This window comes from Anas platyrhynchos, chromosome 21, assembly GCF_047663525.1.
Source record: "Anas platyrhynchos isolate ZD024472 breed Pekin duck chromosome 21, IASCAAS_PekinDuck_T2T, whole genome shotgun sequence".
In the NCBI taxonomy this organism is placed as follows: domain Eukaryota; kingdom Metazoa; phylum Chordata; class Aves; order Anseriformes; family Anatidae; genus Anas; species Anas platyrhynchos.
In genome coordinates this window covers 9,629,151-9,652,260 of record NC_092607.1, presented here as the reverse complement: position 1 = coordinate 9,652,260, position 23,110 = coordinate 9,629,151, and the positions used below count along the sequence as shown (strand labels likewise).

The following is a 23,110-nucleotide window of genomic DNA, read 5'->3' as shown; positions in this document are numbered from 1 at the left end:
ACAATGATCTCTGCAGCCCAGCAAGGGATTTTAGCCAGTGACCTTCCCGGAAGAAGAGTGCCACGTCCATCGTAATGTTAACATCGGGAACCAGCTACGCACCTGGGTGGTGCAGCCCTGAGTAGGTTGAGTGGAATGACAGCAAAGTCAGTGCCAGCCGATGAGACAGCCTGTTTTTCTAAGATGCTGCTGTCAAGAGTTGTTAGTGCTATGTTTAGACAAGACCCAAAAGCTGAACAGTGTTTCTTTGTCAGACCTTTTAGTTTCATCTTGTCTGACTCTATCTGTCAAGAAGTTTGGTGTTCCGTTTCCGTAAGCATCTTGGCCCTTCCCCACCTAGGAAAGATGTCTAAAATAAGTCTTTGGCTCTCTGGACAAGCCCACATCTCCACAATGCAGATAACAAGCTTCCACCAGATGATTAGTTGGCTTAAATTAGCAGGCAGGAATTATAGCTTTCATTTCTGGGTATTTTATTTTTTTATTCTATTTTTTTTGCCATTTTATAGTCATTCTGGAAAATGTTCAGAGCAGCACTAGAAATATCTTTCTGGAAACTGAGAAAATCTGATTTCCTTTCTTACAACAAAGTGATTTGTCTTTCATATACAGAAAGTTCCTGGCATAGGAGGGCACTTATACAAGTCTGAAATGCAATTTATTCACTTCTGTCTCTGAAGCAACAGAAGAAGAGCTGATCAGACAGACTTTATTATTATTTTTTTTTTACAGATGTCTTCTAACCTCTGTAGAAGAGGTGAAAGTAACTGAGGTGTTTCATCAAAAAAAGATCCTGGTATATAAGATAGAGGACATAAAAGTGGGCTTCACAAGAGAACCAAATCCACTGGGGAACAGTGATGATTTCAATGCAGATATTGCTCTGCAAAGTCTCCGGTAGGAGCAACGGAAGAGAAGATACTGTAGCACTGGAGTGGTTGACTGTCAGGAAACAAAACATTACATCATTATTAAAATAAAAGAAAAAAAAATAGGTGAAAATTACCTTTCTGGGACATGGGGATGTGGTGGAATAGACCCCACAGCCATAGCAAGCATCCCTGCACTATTAACACCATTTCACAGGGCAGTGATAAGAACGCAGTTAGAGTAATATATGTACTTGTGGTGTCCTGAGTACTAAAAGACCAATTTAGATTGGAAGAGCTGCAAGGGAGGGCTTTAGGGTGCCTAAAGAATCATAATAGAATCATGGAATCATAGAATATCCCGAGTTGGAAGGGACCCTTAAGGATCATCACGTCCAACTCCTGGCACCACACAGGTCTGCCCAGAATTTTAGACCAAGTGCAGTGCAGTGTCCAAACGCTTCTTAAGCTCCAACAGGCTTGGTGCTCTGACTACTTCCCTGGGGAGCCTGTTCCAGTGTGCAACCACCCTCTCAGTGAAGAACATCTTCCTGATGCCAAGCCTAAACCTCCTCTGCCTCAGCTTGACACTATCCTCAGCTTGACACTAGAAAAGGACAAACAACAAGTTTTACAAGGAGCGGCTGAGGGAGCTGGGCTTGTTCAGCCTGGAGAAGAGGAGGCTCAGGGGCGACCTTATCGCTCTCTACAGGTGCCTTAAAGGAGGCTGTAGTGAGGTGGGGGTTGGTCTATTCTCCCACGTGCCTGGTGACAGGACGAGGGGGAATGGGCTAAAGTTGTGCCAGGGGAGTTTAGGTTGGATATTAGGAAGAACTTCTTTACTGAAAGGGTTGTTAGGCATTGGAATGGGCTGCCCAGGGAAGTGGTGGAGTCACCATCCCTGGAGGTCTTTAAAAGACGTTTAGATGTAGAGCTCAGTGATATGGTTTAGTGGTTGACTTGTTAATGTTAGGTCAGAGGTTGGAGTAGGTGATCTTGGAGGTCTCTTCCAACCTAGATGATTCTGTGATTCTGTAACATCGCTTATAGGCTCAGCTCTGGCCAGCAGCAGGACCCTTATCTAACATGGGGCAGCTTCTGGATTCTTCTCACAGAAGCCACCCCTATGGCTCCCTGCTACCAAACCTTGCCATGGAAACCCACTACAAAACACCTGAACTTAGATTGTGAACATCATTCTGTTGCTTAGTCCCAAGATATCCTATGGGGGAAACATTTGAGCAAACTTATGCTCCAGAAATTATTGCTTCATTTGTCACAAATTACTCTGTTGACTTTTCTTTTTATTTGGCTCTTGCACTTCATTTAAATACAGTAGTGGCATGGTTTTACATCTGGATCGTGGTGCCATCTGAGGTTATCTGAATCTCCCCAAAGCTTCCATTTCCTGTGCCAAGTCAGATGGTTCTGGAAAGCATATGGTGTGGATCAGACCAGCAACACCAGCATCTTAGAGCAATACATCTTTAATTCCCCAACTACACTCCAATTATTCAGCAAAGCAGTGCTCTCGGGCAACTGCTGTCTGTTACACTAGATCAGAACTGTCACTTAGAGAGCAAACAGTGCTGAAAAAAATGCATTTCTGGTCAGAAAACTGAAGGCATTTGTTAGCAGCTACTGAGAAGAATTAGCACTTCTGGCTTCTAGTAAGAAGCCAGATGCCCGCACAAATTCTTGAACTTGAATAAATCCACTCTGACTGATCGGAGGATGTGCCAAGTCCTGTCAGTCCTCTGGCTCAACTTGAGGCCATTCCCTCTGGTCCTAACGCTGGTTATTTGTGAGCAGAGGCCGACCCCCAGCTCCCCCCCCTCCCTTTCAGGTATTTGCAGAGAGCACTGAGCTCTGCCCTGAGCACCTTCGCGCTCTGACCATTTCGACCCACGCCGCTCTCCGTAGCCCTCGGGTCGTCTCGGGAAGCGGCGGGGCGGCGTGGCGCGGGGGCTGCTGGGACTTGTAGTCCTCCCGGCCGCGCCGCTGCATTGGAGCCCGGTTGTGGGGCGCCGCCCGCGAACTACAGCCGGCGGCCGGCGTCTGCCCGCGAGGATGGCGGCTCCCTTGGTGCTGGTGGTGCTGGTGGCCGTGACGGTGCGGGCCGCGCTGTACCGCTCCAGCCTGGCCGCCTTCATCGCCGAGCGGGTCGAGGTGGCGTCGCCGCTCAACGCCTGGAAGCGAGGTGAGGGCCAGGCCGGGCCGGGCCGGGCCGGGCCGCGGTCGTTGCCCGCGCTCGTTCTGTGGCCTCTGCGGCTCCTTCTTGCTTCACACCGTGTCGCGCCTCCACGAACAGCTCCCAAAAATCCCCTTCTGACAACGGGGACTTCCTAAATTTGCCACAGAGCATCAGGTTAGGCCTCCAGACAGCGAGGAGCACGGGGCCGTTCAGCCCAGACAGAACCCGTCTGGAGGAAGCAGCTTTGTGGCAGGAACAGATCTGTTGTCCCAGCGCATTGCTGGACCAAAAGCCTTTTGGTGCTTCCTGCGACCTCCTGCTTCAGCTCCCTGCGAACAAACGGACCCGTTCTGCATCGTTTCTTTCACTGTAAAACCTGTTCGCTTCCCAGGGAACCCTTGTGCTCAGTAAGGTGGAGGAGACCTTGCAGAAATAAGCGTGCAGGTGTTGTAGGGCAGTTCAGGCTGCAGAATGTTAGGAAATTCCAAGGACAGGTAAAACTTTGAGCTTTGCTTGGGGATTCTTTTCTGTTCTTTCGTATCTGGTTTCAGACATTTGAGTCTTCTCTATATCTAATTAGGCAAAAAAGTAAAAAAATGTGTGTTTTATTAAGCTACGCAGGTAGCTAATTTTCAGTGTCCCCTGAGAATCAGCTCTAGAGGGTTTGGGGTCCATTGGTCACTGGTCAGTTTTCAAGAGCCATCTTTTAAAAGCCCAGGGCTCGTTTCTAGGGTCAGGCCTGTTCAACATCTTTATCAGTGATTTGCCAGCAGCAGGGAAGCATCTTCAGTGAGTTTGCTGGTGGCACTGACCTGGGAGGTGCTGCTGACTCCCTGCAGAGGGCTCTGGATAGATGGGAGCACTGGGCAGGCAACAAAGGGAAAGGCCGGGTGCTGCCTCTGGGACAGAGCAGTGCTGGACATGGGCACAGCCTGGGAGAAGCGTGGCTGGAGAGCAGCTCAGCAGGATGGGGCCTGGGAACTCTGGCCCAGGCAGTCCCAAGACAAGCGGCCAGGCAGTTGGACTCGACCTTTGTAGGTCCATTCCAGCTGAGCTGTTCTCTATTCCAGCCTGGATTGTTTGTCTAGCATAAATACCGCGTGTCATGCAAGAGGTGACTTAAAATCAGTAAATATCATACGTGTGATTTATATACAGCGAGTTGCAAAATATTTCAGCTATAACATTGTTAGTTGTCTGAAACAAATAGCGTGATTGCATGGCAGAAGTAAGAAAACAATCAATTCTCACTGGTTGATTTTGTGAGATTTTGTGTCACCCATTCAGATAGTGATTCCGTGTGGGATACTCATGAACGTAGGTGTTTTAAAAACTATATTTTAATTGTCACGAGGTTTTTCTCTGCCAGCGTTACAGGATTCTCATGCAGGTGTTTCTTTATGTTTCAGTGGTCGAAGGATTAGCTCTGTTGGATTTAGGGGTCTCACCATATTCTGGAGCTATTTTCCATGAGGTTGGTATGCACGCTTCATTTTAAATGCAATATTCCAGGGGTTCATTTGTTAGCCTTACTGCTTGTGACTTGGCAAAGGCTGGGGATCTGCTCCATCCCAAAGACTTCAGAAAATTTGGAGTTGTGTAGTTGTCTGTGCAATAGTTGCACCTATGTAATCCTGCTAGCAGAATCAGGAGATGCAGTTCATCACAGAATAACTAGCTGCTAAGCAGCTGATAGCCAGCGCAGTATTTGTGATGTGTAAGGAGAATCCGAGAAGTAAAATATGTTGTTCACATCCAGATTTTCTGTGAGCAGAGGCAGCAGCAGGGAGAGACAGTGCCACTGGCAGTGTGAACACAATTTTGCTGAATAGCAGCATCTTGGGTTTATTCCTCATTTTGGAAAGCACATTGTTCTTCCAAACCCCTGGGGGGTTTTGTGCCCTTGAATGGTCTTATTTGATATGAAGGTAGACTCGAGCGTAGTGTCACCCAGGTGTGAGTCTCGTACTTCATGTATCTCTGAAAACTTGTGTCAGTAAATTCTGCTTGAAACATATTTCTCACAGACTGAAGTATTTTCACATGCTTTTTTAAATCATCGCTTTATTTTAAAACTATTTTAAAATAAATATATTTTCTCACAGTGAAGACTGAATTTACACCACGTAAATGTGATGCCTCCAGATTAAGCTTTTCTGTCAAAGGAGTATTTCAAAACCAGCTCTTCCTCTTACCCTGGAAGGGAAGAGCTGTTGGGAGTATGAGGATAGATAGGATCTGCTTCAAGTTTTTACATTCTTTCTTTTTACTTTATAAAAGACTCACCCAAACAATGAAACCATCTGTGCAGGAAATGCTTTCAAAAAACATGCAAACAACCTGAAAAAAAAGAGATTCTCTAGGAAAAAAAAAAAAAAAAAGATTTTCTAAAACTCTTCTTTATATATTTCTATTATATTTCTATTGTAACTCTACCACCATTGAAAAGGTGAAACAGAATATGACTTTCAAAGGTGATGATGTTTTTAAGAAATATATTGAGAACTTTGCAATGAAAAAGATGAGTAAGTGTGATTTTGATTATTTACTTTACTCTGAAGTAATAGTGTTGAGGAAGAGTCTAAGGAAAATTGCCTTTTGCAGTCTCTCACATTATACTCCATTGAATTGCCAGTTGTTCTATCCAAATGGAGATGGACAGTATTTGACATGGGTTTCTCTTCTGCTCTCTCTTAGACCCCGCTGATAATATATCTCTTTCACTTCCTGATTGAGTATGCTGAATTGGTCTTCATGGTGAGTGCTTCTGGAAAGTTCCTCTTGAAAGGTCTCATTCTGTGAAGTGCTGAGTACAACTTTCCTTTTGCTTATCAGTCAGGGTCCTTCAGTTGTCTCCCTGGAGTTCAAATTCCTGCTGACCTCACATTTTCATTTTAAAGGCAGCATTGTGTATACAAACCTGAGTTCACGCTTTTCCCTTGCTTTACAATTTATTTATTTATTTATTTATTTTTGTGAGTACTTTTGTTAGATAAGTATCCTCTTGGAGGGACGGGAAGTTGACCTTTGATTTCCACTTTCAAAGGTTACCTCTTGCAGGTCAGAACATTTTGGCAGCCCCCCCACCCAGTCCCTACGCTGCCGTGTTTCTCATTAAAACCCACTCCCAAACTCCAGGCCTGCAAGGAGAACGCAAATGGGTTAGTAATCCAGACGTCTCATGTTGTAAACTATTCTGTGAGTCCTGCATAATGCAGGACAGAAATCACATAGCTGGCTGCGCATGCCACCTGGTAGAGCCTCTCTCCCCAGCTCCCTGCTGGGCAGCTTCTAGTAGAGCTAACGGTGCACTGATGATTTCGATGGCTGTACTGCTGCCTGCTGAGTTTGGGACAGCTCAAGCCACTGTCATGCTGGACAGCTGGATTTAGCCCCCTGGCATGGCCCCAGTGCTGCCCATGCTCTGATTAGAGCAGTGATTCTCTGTTATCCTTACATACTTCTTGCCGTGAACCTTTTCTTTGCCCTCAATTCCCCATTCTCTTGTTCTGTAAATATTAGTACCTGATACGTCTCATGGCTACGGAGGTTAGCAGTGGTGTGTGAACACTGTACAAATCAGCAAGCTAGTTAGTGTTTTTAAAGCCTGTTTTTACATGATCTGAGTCAGATCAGTGTTTGCTCAGGATTGCAATACTGACCAATATCTGTTTCCAATTCATTTATTTTACTTACAGTTTGTCTGCACCTTGCTTTTTTAGATAACTGATGTACTAACAGCTGTTGCCCTTTACTTGGCCATCCAGGACTACAACAAAGTTGTGGTAAGCTGACTTGCCAGTGTTGCTGACCCTCTTCTCCCAACGAGTATACATATTTTGTACCAAAGAAAACATACCAGAAGATGCAGTATCAACCAGTCCTTGTTGCTTAGCAGATTTACTTGCTTAGCAGTAAATCTGCACATACCTGGATGATCACAAAACAAAAATGGGGGCTGAATGTTGTAAACCAGCTGAGGTACTTAAAGTTCTGTTGTGTCCATATTACAGGGTGAAGCAAATTAGTGCCCATAGCTATTGCACTGCACTTGAATGATGATTGCAGCAGTGTTTATTCTTTGATCTGGAAGGAATTTGAGAAATTCCCAAGAATGCAATATCCAATAAAATGCAGACAGCTCAAGGGACACAATAAAGAAGAGGGGTGTGAAAATTTAGAAAATGTATTGAAAACCCACCTTCAGTTGTTGCAGCAGTTTGAAGTATGCAGAATTACTCAACTATGGGTTTGGGAAGACTTGAGTGATCACTTTTCTAACTTCTGCTACAATCTTCTGTATATTTTGTAGCTAGGAAATGAAACGTTTTATCCTGAACCCGGCTTCAGGATGAAACATTGTTTATGTTTGCAGCCAGCATGTGTTAATAGAGGTTCTGAAAATGTGTAAAGGAAGGAACAAACCTTCTAAGGATGCTGAGGAGATGTAAATCGTTCTGCTGAGCAAGATGAAAGTCCTACACCGAATATAACTTGTTTCCTTCAAATTATAAACATATTTTTTGGAGTGAATGATTACTCCCAGTTTTCTCTCTTAAGTAGCTCAAAGTACATTTTGTGTAAGCAGTGCTGTGCTCTCTGCATTCCTAGACGTGTGGTGACACAGTACTAATATGAACAGGGGTGGTGCATTTTCTACATGTGTGGTCTCCCATCTACCTGGGCACTTGTCCTTTGTCCGCTGAGGCTGAAGAAATAACATGTGATAGAACTGCTGATATGTAAAAAATCCTGTGTGAGAGTTATTTTGCTTGTTGAGAATTTATTGCCAGCATCTCTTTCCTTTTGTCTCGCCATGACATAGTTCAGTAAGTTCATAATACAGATTTCTTCCTTGTCTCTGTAGCGAACATCATAAACCAAGATATATTAAAGAGAGAGATTTGGGATCTCTAAAGGAAGTTTGACATAGAGGTATCCGTCTTCAAAATAACGAGGACAGTGTAGTTCTGTGACTTCATTTCTTTGGGCCTCGTGTGTTGAGCAGTGAATTTACGAAGTCAACTTGTGTATGTTCTACAGTAATGAATATCCTAAGTGGTGAGAAACAGTGACTTTCCTCATCTGACAGTCTTTGGTCATTCTGCCTTGTACAGTTCAAAAAGCAAAAGCTCCTAATAGAACTGGATAAATATGCACCAGATGTGGCTGAACTCATCCGGACACCCATGGAAATGCACTACATCCCCCTCAAGGTAGCACTATTGTGAGTATTGCTTCTTTCAGGTTGTAATAGGCTGCTTTGATTCTTCTGCTCTCCTTGGGCTTTGTCTGATTTGGGGTTTCAACATTTGCTGAAGATTTTACTTTTTTCATAAGTTCTGAGTTTCCTATTATGCATAAAAGTCTCCCCATCCCTGAAGAATTGGTTTCAAAGTGAAAAGCATAGGCTTTCCTAAAGGCATGCTGCTGACAAGTAAATTTACTCGTGCCTCCTAAGAAAGGCTCAACATGATGAGATCAATAATTTGGTAGCAAGAATGTTGCGTCTCTGTAGACCACATTCCCATTTATTTTGCTGGAATGCTACTGTCATCAGAGTTGATTTAATGCCTTCCAAATATCTAGTGTGTCTTTTCAGTCAGGATAGTTTTGGAGCAGTCAGACAAAATGTTTTCTAGGTATCGCAAGTTGAACATCCCAGAATTGAGTATAATAATGCAAAGATATTCCAGGTTGACTGTTTAATAATGTCATGTCTTGGTGTTCCTCTGTATATTAATCACTTTAATTTCAGAAAGCATCAATTAAATTAAAATAAATAATATGCAAATGAAATATTACAAGAAATAATTATTTTACCTGAATAAATTATTATCTAAATTATTCTGTGTCAGAAAGAATTCTCCATTAGATAAGTTGTTATTTTTTCTTACTTTCATATTAATTTTTTAAAGTAGTAAATTCCCCATTTTGAGAAAGGTAGAGTTTTGCCTTTTGAGTTTGTAAATCTGAGACTGTTTTGTATTTGTATATGACACTGGTGCATGTTACCCCAGGAAGGTTGTCATTAAATTGTACCTGTCCTGCTATAGACTGTCCATCTTTGGAAACACAGAAAAAAAGCCAGACCAGGACTCAGAGAAGTAGGAATAATGTTTATGTAAGAAGGTAGTTGGAAGATCACCAGTCTCATCTACTTAATTCTGGTGATTGATCTAGTTACTATACCAAGGCTGATTGATCCATTATCTCACTTACTGTATCAATAAGCCTTTCAAACATTTTTTCTGGGCTTTGGACCTAGTCAAATGAGATAATTGTAAATCTCATTTCCAAAAGGAGCGGGCATCCTTACAAATTAAAATGTGGCTGCATTCTGGAAGGTAAAGGTGTTTAGCTTTTGCTGTCTTTCCATAATTCTAATTAAAATGGGATGGATTTTCATATTTGTCAGGTTTTATGCTCAGATCACGTCATGATAAACCTAAGTGATTGCTCTGACATAGTAGGAGTGCAAAGATGCAATTGGGTTGAGGGAAACACTCTGGTAATGTACCAGAAGGATACATTCCCATCTTGCTATCTTCTTATTTCTGTTAATTCCTCAGAGCCAGTAAACATGAGAAGCAGAAAGCGTACTTCAGACCCAGTATTCCTAGGTTTGACTGAGTAAATGCACAATGTGTCTGAAAAGCAAGGAACATTTTTGGTAGTCATTTTATAAGACAGAAGCTGCATTTTAGACATTGTCCCATCTCCTTTTTTCCAGTGTGCTCTCTATTCATCTGAGTTAATCTGATGATGAGAGAAACCCATAAAACGTAAACAAGCAAAAACAAATTGCAAATTGTGTCTGGTTTTCCTTTCAATATATTCTTAATTAGGTTACCTCTTTTGAATTGTCTGAATGTAACTTGAGCTTTGCTCTTTTTCAGCTATCTGTTAAACCCCTACACTGTGATGTCTTGTGTGGCAAAGTCCACCTGTGCCATCAACAATACTGTCATTGCATTCTTCTTTTTAGCTACAATAAAAGGTAACGCAATGAAGAAAAAGCATTTATTTATGTCTTTCTGTAAAGATTAGAAAAGTAATGGAAATCAAATCTGCGTAGAACTTTACAAATCTGATTGCTACAAATATGTGAGTGGGACACATCAGCCCTCGAATGGAGCAATAACTTAGTTCTACTTCAAATCACAAGAGCCCAAGAGACTTTATAGTCAAGTCAAAACTTACTTTCATTTCAGTGAACCTAGGTGATTCCCTTCCGAATATTGACTCCATTTCCCAGATGACTTCAAATAGTTTTCTGTTTATGAAGAAATCTTGTCTTTGCATAGGAGTCTGCTCTTCCTTTTGTACATGAATATCCACTTAAAATATTTGCCTTGAGCTTTTATTCAAAAGCAAGCAGTTACCTGCGGCTATTTGACTTTTACTTACAGTTGTAACCTGGGTTTGAAATTAGCTAATTGAGTTTTTGTTAGGCAGAAACAGTAACCAAAGGCCTATACTAGCCCAATTGAATAGACTGTGACAGAATGGCTTTCATTAATTCTGTACATTCAACCAGGCTTCTGTTCCTCTTATGAACCCCTGTGCTAAAGTCTTTTGGCATTCGTGCTAGTCACATAAGCTTTAGGAGTTCTCTGCTGGACTATATGAAATGTCAGTTTGATCTGCTGTCTGGTCTCCAGCAGTGCCCAGAACCAGACATCACAAAGTAAGCTGCTATAGGTTATTGTTACTAGTATTTCCAAAAGAAAGTTTTCCTTCAATTATTAAGTAATTGAGGCAGGAGGGGGTTCCATTTAAAAGCACTTATGAAAGCAGATGTGCAGGATCCACTTATTTAAACTGAATTTTGCTGCTCATTGATAGTTTAAGGCAAATAGTTTTGTCATATACAAAATTGTAGTTGCTGTTCCCTGTGTTTTCTCCTTCATTGGGAGAGTGGCAGCCTCTAGTGTTTAAAGCCAACAAAGAGAGAATGCCAGATTATGATTTCTGGGTACCAGTTATTTAGATATATGCAGAATTTAACACAATAAAATAGAAAATAAGGTGATTTGTGTCTAGGAAAGTGTAATTGTAGAATGGAGAAGACTCATTGCTAGGAAACTCTATACTTTACACAGATGGAAGCAGAGAGAAGCTTACTGAGTGTTTGATGTCAGTCAATGGACACAGGCTGACAATTAGCCCAAGGGGTAATTGTCAAGTCAATGCACTCAGTTTTGGTATCTGTAAAATAGGGATAATGCTCCTTCCTTCAGCTACAGATTTTCACTTGCTGTCTTTCACAGAGCTTTGCTGAGGACCCTCACTCATTCTGCTGACCAGGGCATCCAGGATGCTCAGTGGGACACAGCTATTATAGCAGACAGCTAATGGCAGACAGCTATTTCATGCAGATAGGAATTAAGTGAATGCATTCCCACATACAAAGAGCAGCCAACGTGGTCTATATGTAGACTGAATTACACAAATCACTTTCTGTATGTGAATTATAGGAAATAGAAACCAGTCAGTGGTTCTTTCTCGTACAAGTCATTGTCCTTTCAAAATGTAGTTAAGAAAAAGGCTACTCTCACAGACACATTCTGCTACTCTTTATGTCATGTTCTGATATTTGTAAACCCATCACAGAGGATTGTGCATTTCTTCCTTTTTGGACTTCCTGTCTGTAAGGTTGTATAACATATTATTTACAAATGAACTTATTTTTTCTCCTTGCAGGTAGTGCCTTCCTCAGCGCTGTGTTTCTGGCGTTAGCAACATACCAGTCACTCTACCCTATCACGTTGTTTGCTCCAGCTCTACTTTACCTTCTACAGGTAAATGATTTCTAAGCATTAATATCTGTTGTCTTACCGTAGCTGTGCAGGAACAGTTCTTAGCTGTTGAGAGTGAAGTCAGGGGTAGGCCCTGAGTTGCAGAAAGAGTGACTCCTCAAGCCGTGGAGAGTTTATAGCCTTAACGGGGTGGCCTTTGCATATAGAAGGTGGAGCAGAAGGTCATCTACAGAACTGGTTGGTGTTTAGCTTGCCTGAAATATATTCTAATCTTTGTGTCATGTGAATTGCAACAAGGATTTTAGACCTGGAGAGTTTCCTTTGCACTGACATGGGTCACTGAGCTGTGTTAAAATGAAGAGCTGTATGTTTGAATAACCAAACTCGGAAAATTTAAGTGTAATGGTAAAAGTCATGTGCTTGTGAAAGCAGCTGGTTTCCCTTGTCCTATTTCCCTCCCTGTTAACAGGACTGTGGTTGAATTCCCACAGGGCTGACTTTGATCACTCATGGGTGCACAACACCTCAACAGACAGGCACTGCTCCAGGCAAAATCACCCCATCAGTAGGCTGGTAGGCACATCTGCAGGCATGGGTAGAGTTTAAAGCCGAGGCAGCCCTTTGCTAGTGTGCAGATTCATCAGTTTGCCTGCACGCTTCGCCAGCCTCTGAACTTTTGTAAAGTTCAGTAAAATGACATAAAGAAGAATTACAATGTGCTGAAGGAAAAACTGATTATTTGCTATTCTTCTCCTAATGTAGGAGCAAGGAGAGGCTGTAACCACTAGCAGATGACTCTTACCCTATATTCACAGATCAGTTGGCGATTACTTTTATGACAACCAACTTCTTGTGATCAACCAACCAAAAAATCATTTTTATGATTTTTGTCATTCTGGAAGTCTTGCTGTTAAGTCAGTACCAGTCTTGGTTGCTTCTATCCTGTTTTCCTCATGTTTTTTATAGTTAATCTTAACTTCAGGTTCATCACAGGCTGTTCTCAAATCCCTGAGATTCAATGGGAACAGAGGCAATTCTTGTCCATTCTCTTCCCCCAGTTATGTCTTACTTTTTTAAGGATTTTGATTTTTCTTACTCTTTGCGAGACAAGAACTTCTGTTGACTCAATGTTGCTTTTCTAGTTAGTTAATGTTTAGGAACATCTATTTTTTTATATGTTGTTACCATTTCAGCTAACTTGAGTCTGAGCTGGTTTTTATTCATGGCAGTAGAAAAGTAAAAGTGTTGCGTTTGCAAACAGCAACAAGTGCTTTGATATATGAAAGCATGATTTATGACTGACTTGAAAGGGGAAGAGGCTAGTGTGTCTTCTTTTACCTGGATTTGTAAATGAAGTTTCGTGTTTTCTTTGTACAGAAGTAAATAGCTTATCTCCAGTAGTTTCCAATCTGTCCTGCCAAAAATCCTTGCATGCTTTACAGAGAGCCCATGCCAGTTAGAGTTGGCTCTCTGTACATCTCTTGCCAGTACAAACCCTAGCAGCAAGTGGAAAAGCTGACTTGGAGCTGCAGAACTGTGAACAGTTCCCAAGGTGTTTGCCCCTGTGTGTATACTTGTCTTTATAAATGCAGTCAGGGAATCGTAGATCTCTTCTTTGTGGAGAAGAAGGCAAGCAACAGAACAATACTGCAAACACATAAACTAAATTGTAGATGTGAGGAAGTGTGTGCGAATCTCACGTTGAACACCTGAGACTTGACTCATTTGTAGCATTACAAGCAGAAATGGCCAGCTTAGCATGTTGATTTTCAAGCACAGAAAAATATGGACAACATTTCTGGCTTAAATGGAGAGAGTGAAGAACATCGAGCAGATTGTGCTTGAAAGTTGCTCTTCCCAGTGCAGCAGTTTCCAGTATTTGATGCTTTCTTTCAACATTTTGAGAGGATGTTCTCAACAATTGGACTTTCTTGTGGCTTTCCAACTGATGAGGGGTATCTGCCTGCTTGTGTTTTGTTTTCAGCGTCAGTTCATACCGATAAAGCCAAAAAGTAAAAGCTTCTGGCTCTACACCATGCAGTATGCAGCCTTGTACCTGTGCAGCCTGGTAGTAATCATCTGCCTCTCCTTCTTCCTCCTCAACTCCTGGGATTTTATCCCATCTGTTTACGGGTTTATGTAAGTATAAGAATTCTTACTATTTTTGTGTTGTTTCATACATATCATGCATGTGTCCCACTCCCTGCCCTAAGGAGCATGTGATCTGTGATTTTACTGGCAACACAAGAAAAGAAAAAAATGTGTGTGGAGGAGCCGTGCCATTAGCCAGATGCTGTTAATAAGTAGCAGCAAGAATTAGGTAAGACAGGAAATGTTTTCCACCAAGTACATTAGAAATGGATTTGTTTATTGAGCCACTGTCGTTGTAGTATTTTTCTCTGAAGACACGTCTGCTCAGGAGTGGTGTAAATCCTGCTGGGGCCATGTGAAAGGATGTTCTTTCCAGGTTGCCACCTCTTTGGTTTCTCTTCCACAGATTTAAAATATAGGTCCTCCTTTCAATACCACATAATGATCAATTAATATAACAGAAGCAGGGCAGTGAAAAACAGTCACTTAAAACTGTCTTTTCTTTTCAAATTTCAGCCTTTCTGTTCCAGATCTGACACCCAATATTGGCCTTTTCTGGTACTTCTTTGCAGAGATGTTTGAGCACTTTAGTCTTTTTTTTGTATGCGTATTTCAGATCAATGTGTTCTTCTACACCATTCCCTTGGCAGTAAAGTTAAAGTAAGTATGTTTCTTTGCTAGTTTGTTTGTTTTTACTCCTGTAGTTGTACAGTGGAAGTTTATAAGACTGGCATCAGATGTCTGAATCTATGAACCTTAAAAAATGTTTTTAATAGAGCCTATCCTCATTTCCCAAAGTCTCAATCTTTTCCTCATAAATAGAGTAAAATATTATGTTTGTGCTGGAATTTAAAGGGAAAATGCCTGTTATGAAGCCATGTACCAACAGGAGTGGTGGTACTCATTAAACCCCATCAAGAATACTGCCTCTTGTTTTCAGCTCCTCGGTACAAGAAAGATGCTGATAAGTTTGAGCAAGTCCAGTGCAGAACCTAAAAGATGGTCAGTGGTTTGAAGGCTGGCGAGCAGCTGAGGGAACAGGGCTTCTTTAGCCTGCCGAAGAAAAGTCTTAGGGGATACCTGATAGGATTTCAACACCTAAGAGGAGGCTACTGAGAAGATAGAGCCTTTTGCTGAGATCGCTGAGGTGAGAAGGAAGTGATCATAATTTGCAAGAGGGGAAATTCCAACTGGATATAAAGAAAACAGTCATCACTTCGAGGACAGTCACAGACTGGAGCAGAGATCAATGGCTTGTTCTTGGAGGTTTTCTAGATCTGACTGGACAAAGCCCTAAGCAGTCTTGTCTGAAGTCAGTGTTAACCCTGCTTTGAGGAAAAGATTGGACTAACACCACACCAAGTCCCCTTTCTCACATGGGCTGTGACTGAGAAACTTGCTGCTGCTAAACACTTGTACACTCTTGAGAAGGCCTCTTTGCCATGTTACCAACCTGCACTCAGATTTGGAGATGGAAAGATGATTTTCCTGAAAAGTATTTCCTAAGCCATGGTCAGGTTTCTGTGGAGACAGCAGTCACTCCTGCCCCTGCTGGAAACCCATTCTGCTCTGTATGTTTTTGAAAAATTAAAAGTAGCCTGGGGTCAGAGGTAGTAACCGTCACTTACATGACTCCTCCTTGTGATTTCAGCATAAGAAAATGCCTCCATATCTCCTGGAGGTATATCAATTAAGATGTTCAGAGGGCTATATGGGACCTGGGAGCCTGCATTTCCTAACAAGTTTCTGCAGTGGAGATATTTTTCAGGATATTTTCCTTCATCTTATTTCCCTTCCTGCTGCTGTCCCAAAGAGCTGCAGTGGCATTATTGTTACTGACAGCTGAGATGAAATGTAGTGGGCCCTGTTTTTGGAGGTTATTCTCGCTTTAGGTACAAGTCAGTCCAGTTTCACTTTTAATTTTTAAATGTGATTTAGCACCATGGATAGAGGATAAAATCCATCTCCCCTTAGGTTCAAAATATGAAAATTTGCTTCATACCTGTACTTAAAAGTTGAATCTAAAGGTCAGTCTGCCCAGAATATTATGTTCTCCATCACTTTTCATTTTCATTTCTCTGCGCTACTGCAAGGCTGGTTCACTCATTCTAAAAACAAAGCTGATTTTTAGACCCTACAATAGCAATCCCAAGCATCACCACCTCAGCTCTTTATAAAGTGCACATCTAGAAGATGCTTCCTACGGTTTTAGTCCCTTTCTTGCATGCAACACACAGAAAACTACATGCACTATATACCTGAACCTGGGAAGGATATTTGAACTGACAGTCCTCTGACAATGAGGCACCTTATCACTTTGATGTTGAGAAACTATTTGAGGTACTTGATTTGTTGCTTGCCACAGTGTAGTTAACTCAGCTGGAATCGTCTCATTCATTTTTCATAGCAACTGTGATTAAAAAGAAATACCAGACCCCTGCAGTGATCTGTGCAGATCTGGGAGTTGGACTCTGCTATGAAACAGGCATGTTACATGCGTCAAAAGAGAGAGCAGAGGTTTAAGCATAAAGGTCCCTGCTTGCAGAAGCCGGTATAGTCAAAAAGCAAGAACTCTTACCTGGAACTTCAAGTTCTTTATTGCCAGAAAAAATGAAAACTTGGGGACAATCCTAGCAGCTCAGTCTGTCCCATCAGAGGCTCATTTGGAGAGAATGGAGTACCAGAGCCTTTTAAAGCCTGTCCCACAGTATGTTTGTGCCCTTGCTGATCTTTATTTCCAGTTTGCAGAGACCCGACTGTGTCCTCTTACTCTTTGTGTCTTTTCCCTTTTAGGGAACACCCTGTGTTCTTCATGTTTGTCCAGCTCGCAATCATTTCTATCTTCAAGTCCTATCCCACAGTGGGAGATGTTGCACTGTATATGGCCTTCCTTCCAGTCTGGAGCCACCTTTACAGATGTAAGTTCTTTGTGTTTGATTGTTTCTTCTCTGGAATGAGAAAGTGTCTGTCCAATAATTTGTCGCCACTAAGCCAAACCACACCTGTGGTCCTGCAGGCTCTTGTGGATTCCTTGGGCTATCCGGAAAAAAGCTTGATTTCTGGTGATACGATACAGTCTGTAACATACGCTCAGGACTAGGGTTGTAAGAGGTCGAGGAGAGAATTTTCACTTGGACGTTATCTTCCTCTTCCAAGTTATTCTGAAGATTATTTTTTTTTGTAAGAACCTTGTCCTGCACAAAAGATGTTCCTTATGTAAACTACATCCATCCTTTCAGTGTTTCACTCCCATGGAAGGGTGTGTAGAGTGCTGCTTCTGCAATTGATGAGTCCCCTAGCCTTAAAATCCCACACTTTGCAGCAGAACTGCAAGGATAGAGTAAAAGTAACTGAATTACTCCAAGTGTTTGTCCAGTCTTTCTTAAATGCTTCATAAAGAACCTGTATAGTTCTTTAAATCACCAACTACCTGATGATTTTCAAACTCTGACTGTAGAACTTGTTACAATGAGGAGATTTTGCAAGTCTGCCAGTGTAGTGCTCCTGGAAGTGCTGTTTTTTCTTGCGTTTCTTGCCAAAGTCAGCTTAAACAAGCTGCTTTGAGCAATCCTGCTTATTGTCCTTGGCTTTGACTGCAGTCTTCTCTACCCAGGGTCAAGTTTGTGCAGGGCAGCTAGTCTACCTGGTGTCAGGAGACATAACTGGGAGTCAAGATGCCAGAGTAGTTTGCAGATGTTTGGCTTTAAGCTGGTCCTCTGCAGCATCAGTAGTGGGGAGTAAGTGGGGCATTGTCTGCTGTGGAGGCCATCTACTCCATTTGTTTCAGATGAAGGAAAGCTAAGGCCAAAGCAGCTGTGATGAAATAGAGCAGGAAGCTCCAGGCTGGCCCTGAGGATGTCACAGCCATACCAGGTGACATATTTTTGAGAAATCCTAATTCAGTTTAGGTGAGATGTATGTTCCAAACTTAGAGAGGAAAGCGAGTGTGAACATGAGAGGGACAATCCCATAGTGAGTGAGCTATTGAATGAAAAGCTTAAAAAAGATGGATGTGAACAGATTTGGATGTGATAATAGTCATCAAACGTCAGAGAGTTCCCTTCAGCAGCAGAATCATCGGAAGTCTTTTTTGTTTAATTTCAGGGATGTTGAGCTACAGCCAAGCACAGCTGCACAAGTGCCAGGATAAACTATACTACTACTGCCAAAGAACAGAAAACAAAACCTCTTCTGGCCTAGTAGTTCCTAGCTCTTTTAGACAAAGTTGTATTTGTTTTTTGTCCATCTGGCACATACTCATGCAGACTAAAGGATTCTTGTATCTCCCAAGGGCATATGTTTGTCATCACATTTGGCCTATAAGGATGTCCTCTGTTATGGTTCTTTCATTTCCTTACCATCTTCTTAGAAAGTATGACTATTCCTTATGGTCCACAGATTAGCTTTTTCTATAAGTAGTCAGCTTGAGGAAGCTGGGGAATGGCATGCTCTGTTCTCTGAATCTCGATGCTGATGCAAAGGCCCTTCTCAAAACTGCTAGCTGCTGTAGTGTAGACACCAAAAAAAAAAAAAACAAAAAAACAAACACAAAGTCTTCAGAAGAAGAGTTTCTCTTTGGAAGCACAGGACGTAGAAGAAAAGAGCTACAAATGAAGGATTCACGCACAAGCCAAGGCAGAAATGTTTGTTTTAAGGAGAAAATACAGTGAATGTCTTATAAAAGGTACCCAGGGGATTATCAAAACAAACTGCAAAAGCTTGATTGTTGCAGAGAAGTATGCTTTGGCAAGTGCCTCTCTGCCACTGCACAAACCTGAAATACCATTGCTGGTTGCATGAGCATGGCTGTTCAATAAAGCTTCATTTTAATAACTTTTTATTTCTTTTGCAGTTCTCCGGAACATCTTCATCCTGTCATGTGTGCTCATTGTCTGCTCCCTCCTGTTCCCTGTTCTGTGGCATCTATGGATTTATGCAGGAAGTGCTAACTCCAATTTTTATTATGCCATCACGTTGACTTTCAACATAGGGCAGGTTAGTAGAGCAAGGCAAACCAGGCTGCACTTTGAGGATTGCACTGGATCGGGTGTCCTGTCAGCAACAGTGAATTCTGCAGGATGTGTCTGGCCCATACAGTCCAGCATAGCAGCTTCCTGCCTCTCCTGCTCCAGCTGAAACCTGCCTAGTCCTCACCTTCTGGCACACTAATGGGGAAAGAGTTCTTGTAGTGTTTAAACTAGAGCTTAACAATCCAGCTCACTCTGCATGTTACACAGTCTGCTGCTTGATAGCAGAGGAAAAGCATCTCAGTATGGCAGGGTAAATAGCACATGAATTGAGAAAAGAATGAATGGAGAAGACCATGGGGCAGCAGCAGTGTGTCCATGCAACAGGCAAATGAGAACTGCCTAAGTGCTGAGCCATGGCACCAATTTTTCTAAGCATGACACCTAACTGAAATGTAGGGCTGTGGGCATGCGTTTGGTCTCGCTCGTGCCCGGGCTTGCTCTCCCTCCTCTCCAGGCTGTGCCCTTCTAGATTCATGACTCTCACTGCCCCCAGAGAAAACAGAGCTTAGCAACCTTGGACGATGAGATCCAATCTACACAGTTGCTACAACCCTTCCTAAGGCTTTCCTTCCTCTTTTCTGCTAGTTGTTATGGTCTGTAGATAATCCCCAGGTCCTGGGACATATTCACATGTGGATGAGGAAATAAGGAGAACGTTCACTTGATGTTAAAGTTGCTTTGATTATCAGTGCACCTCAGCCATTTACATTGACATTGCATCTCCTAAAGCTAGAGGAGCAATTTTGCCAGAGTCTGAAAAATCACTTGCTTGTATGTTCCCCAGCCCCTTGATAAATGGGGGCAAGCACCCTCTGTGATATAAAACCCTCTGTTCTGTAAAAGCAGAAAGGGACTCCATGCAACGAGTAGAGTTAGCATATAGATGCATATAAGCCTTAAGAAGGGCTTATAGGGAATTGTGGTTTGTTAGCTGTCTAATTATACACCTTGCCGTGGAATGAAAGGAATAGTAAAATTTAAATGACAGATAGCATTTGATCTAAGAGGATTTTATTTCCTACCTGAGAAAATCACAGCAGGTCCTGCAATGTATTATGCTCTGTGCCAATACAGACAGAGCAAAACTCTCCTTTCTGATTTCTTTCTGAGAAAGAACTAGCCCGCACCCCTGCCATCCCCAGTTATTTCTTTTCCCGTTGATATCTGCAGAGTCATTTAATTGAAAATAAAATCAACCATATTGACGTAGCATGCCAAGTAGTCAGCCATAGTGTAATGCAAAACAAACAAAATAAGCACTGCTGCTCTCCCTCTTCCCTGGCCACCTCTACCCATCTCTGTCTATTTTCCTTCCAACTTTCTCCTCTGATCCCAGCAGCCCGCAGCCCTCTCCCTCAGATTTCACCCAGTCCTACATGTCCTCTCTTCCTGCTGCTGAGCCTTCTTAGCAGCAGCTGTATTTAACAGTAACCCAGGCAGGCTCTGGCTGACAGACCAGCTCTCTGTCTTCCTTTGTCCCCTGAGCAATGCAGCATACTTCAGGTGAGGCGCTCCCAGGCATGAATTCCCCAGCGATGTGCTAATGGCATCTGGTCATTAAGGACAGCACCTGCTGGTCTGCTTTGGGACTGTAACTGCTGGTTAGGTTTGGCACTGATGCTGTTTCCAGTGGGAAGGGAGGGTTGCACCACAAGAGGCTGGATGGCAAATGGCATTAGTGAGACAGCAGGGCACTCGCTGCTGCTGTGCCTACTGCAGCCCAGCCTGCCTCTGCAAAAGCAGTTTGCCCAAAGTGCTTTAGAAAAAACATCCTGTGTTTGACCACTCCAGCACAGCTGGCCCTGAGACCCACTCTTAGTTCTCACCTATGACTGTTTTTAGGCAAGGGAACAGTCAGCACTCTAGTGCCTCAACAAAACAGAAGGGTGGCCTGGGGAAGGCAGGGACCGCATGGTTTCCATGCCAGATTTCCACGTTCTGTGCAGTTCTTGAGGAAGGTGCATCAATTGTGGTTTCACCATACAATGTGACCAGTGGCAACACCAGCCTGAAGCATGCAAGGGAGGTCCCTTGCAACACAGGATGATGCCAGCATCAGTGTCTATGGAAGCGTTCTCTGGCTGGATCAGGGGAAGTAGCCAGCTCTGTTTCCCACTGAAAGGGAGCAAGTGTGCAAACAAATACACAGGGGTTGTCTGCCCCACAGAGAGGGCACTACAGCACAGCGGCAGGAAGGAGGTGGGAAAGTGGTGAGGGTGCTTTTATCTGTTTTTGCTCCTGGACATGGTTCTGTGAAGCCACAGCCTTGACTTTCCATCACCCCTCACCCTGGTACGTATAGTCAAACTGCTGAAACTTCTGTTTGCTAAGGCTGACCTGTGAAGTTTCTGCTGCTACTTGCAAGCTTCTTACCCTTTCTGACTAGAAATGGCAATTGAAACCTACTTAATGCCAGTCAGCAGCAGGGGACTTTGAGCCTCTGGGTCGAGTTGCATGACAGCATTTGCATGTACAGGAGTCCTGTGGATGAGGCTTAAAGGTGGTCTGTAAAGCTGTAAACAATATATGGACCTACCTTTGTCGTACTTCTTGGCCTTTTTATGGAGCTGCTGTCTCCTTAGCTGAGGTGTCTGTGGGAGCACACTGGTAGCACAATAAATGGGTGAGTTGAAGTCTCCCATAGTTTTGTACAGTAGGGCCATGGCCAAGGAGTATTCACAAGATCCCAGTGCCTCATCTGCAAAGCATGATGAGCAGCCAAGGAGCTTCTTAAGCCCCTTCAGGGTTTGTCACAAACACATCCCCATTTTTTTGTTCTGAAGCATCACTGATGTGTCTGAACGTCTCATTTCTGCAGATCCTGCTCATCTCAGATTATTTCTATGCCTTCCTCCGGCGGGAGTACTACCTCACTCACGGACTCCATTTGACAAGACAAGATGGGACAGAGGCCATGCTTGTTTTGAAGTAAGGATTGTATCCACCAGTCCTTGGGACATGGACCACTCTACGGAACAGTAAAGCTTGGTGTATATGGGGTGGGTGGGGAAGGTTCCTTGGATGAGGTCTGAATTTGGGGATGATACCTACTGAAAGAAAGAGCTGAGGTTCTTCTGGGAATACCTTCCACAGCAGTGGACGCAGTGCAGGCTAAAAGCTGCAAGTAGAACCTGCAATGCCTCCACCAGAGCATCTCCCTGCTTCCCTCAGCTGCGCTTTTTGCCTCACCTCACCCTTCAACTCTGGGCAGTCCAGCAGGAACTGGAAGAAGTGTTTGAGCTAAAACCAGGACTGAATCTCTGGCCCAGAAGCAGTTCAGCCCATAAACTGTTTACTTCATTGTCACTGGTTCTTGGAGATATTTGCTTCTCCTGGAAATTTCCCCTTCACTGCTTTTCCCAGTAACATTCCTGCTTGACACAAGACAATGGCTGTGTACTTGGTGATAAGCCCTGCCTGCAGATGCCCTTTTTTGGTTCTTCTGCTTTTGTGGGTTCTGGAAAAATCACATGCTCAGACACAGTGGGAGCTTGTGAAACAAATGGGCAACCAAGGATGAATGACCTGTTGGAAGGAGGACAGCCGAAGCTGCTGCCACAGGTAATAATCTTGGAGCTCAAATGAAGCTCAAACGACTACTAAGAACTGGAACCGGCAGGGGAAAGCAGCAGCAGGATGCTGGGGTAACTGGTCTATCCCGTTGAAGTAACACACACCTTCCTGTCCGGAGCTGCACAGAAACACTACTGTGGAGACAGACAACCACTACTCCTTATTTCTGTATTTTAGCAAAGCTTGGCAATGCTGGGCTTGCACTACACTGTTGTGATAATTTGGGGCAGCAGCCTGGACGTGGAATGGGCAAGCTGCCTGCCTGGGCTAGGGACCAGGAGGTGTCAAAATCTCCCCTTTAAGGCTGCAGACCAACCTCTGACGGAGCCTCAGACACTGCTGTTGTGGAGTTGCTGGGCTCTTGGTGTTCCACAGCAGCTTACCAGTACAGGATAGCCACTCCCAGTGTTACCCATTGCACACAGTGATGGTATCTTGTGGCTGTGCGTGGAGGGCCCCATTAAAACACCGTCCCTCAGTTTCCTCACTGCTTCCCCCATCTGCATTCAGACCTCTTCACTTCAGAGCTTCTGCTGCTGCTCACCCCATGAATGTGACCCACCACAAGGGAATACACTGGGCTCTACTGGT

General features: G+C 43.2%; 1 protein-coding gene across 1 annotated transcript; it reads left to right on the top strand.

Moving 5' to 3' along the window:
• The first annotated feature begins 2,848 nt into the window (after positions 1–2,848).
• On the top strand, positions 2,849–23,110 carry PIGU (phosphatidylinositol glycan anchor biosynthesis class U). The gene is made up of 12 exons (XM_005018058.6): positions 2,849–3,069; positions 4,473–4,537; positions 5,761–5,820; positions 6,786–6,848; positions 8,181–8,290; positions 9,963–10,063; positions 11,770–11,867; positions 13,810–13,964; positions 14,433–14,576; positions 16,710–16,834; positions 18,769–18,911; positions 21,765–23,110. The coding sequence occupies exons 1-12, from the start codon at positions 2,940–2,942 to the stop codon at positions 21,876–21,878; spliced, it is 1,308 nt and encodes a 435-aa protein (XP_005018115.2). The 5' UTR covers positions 2,849–2,939; the 3' UTR covers positions 21,879–23,110.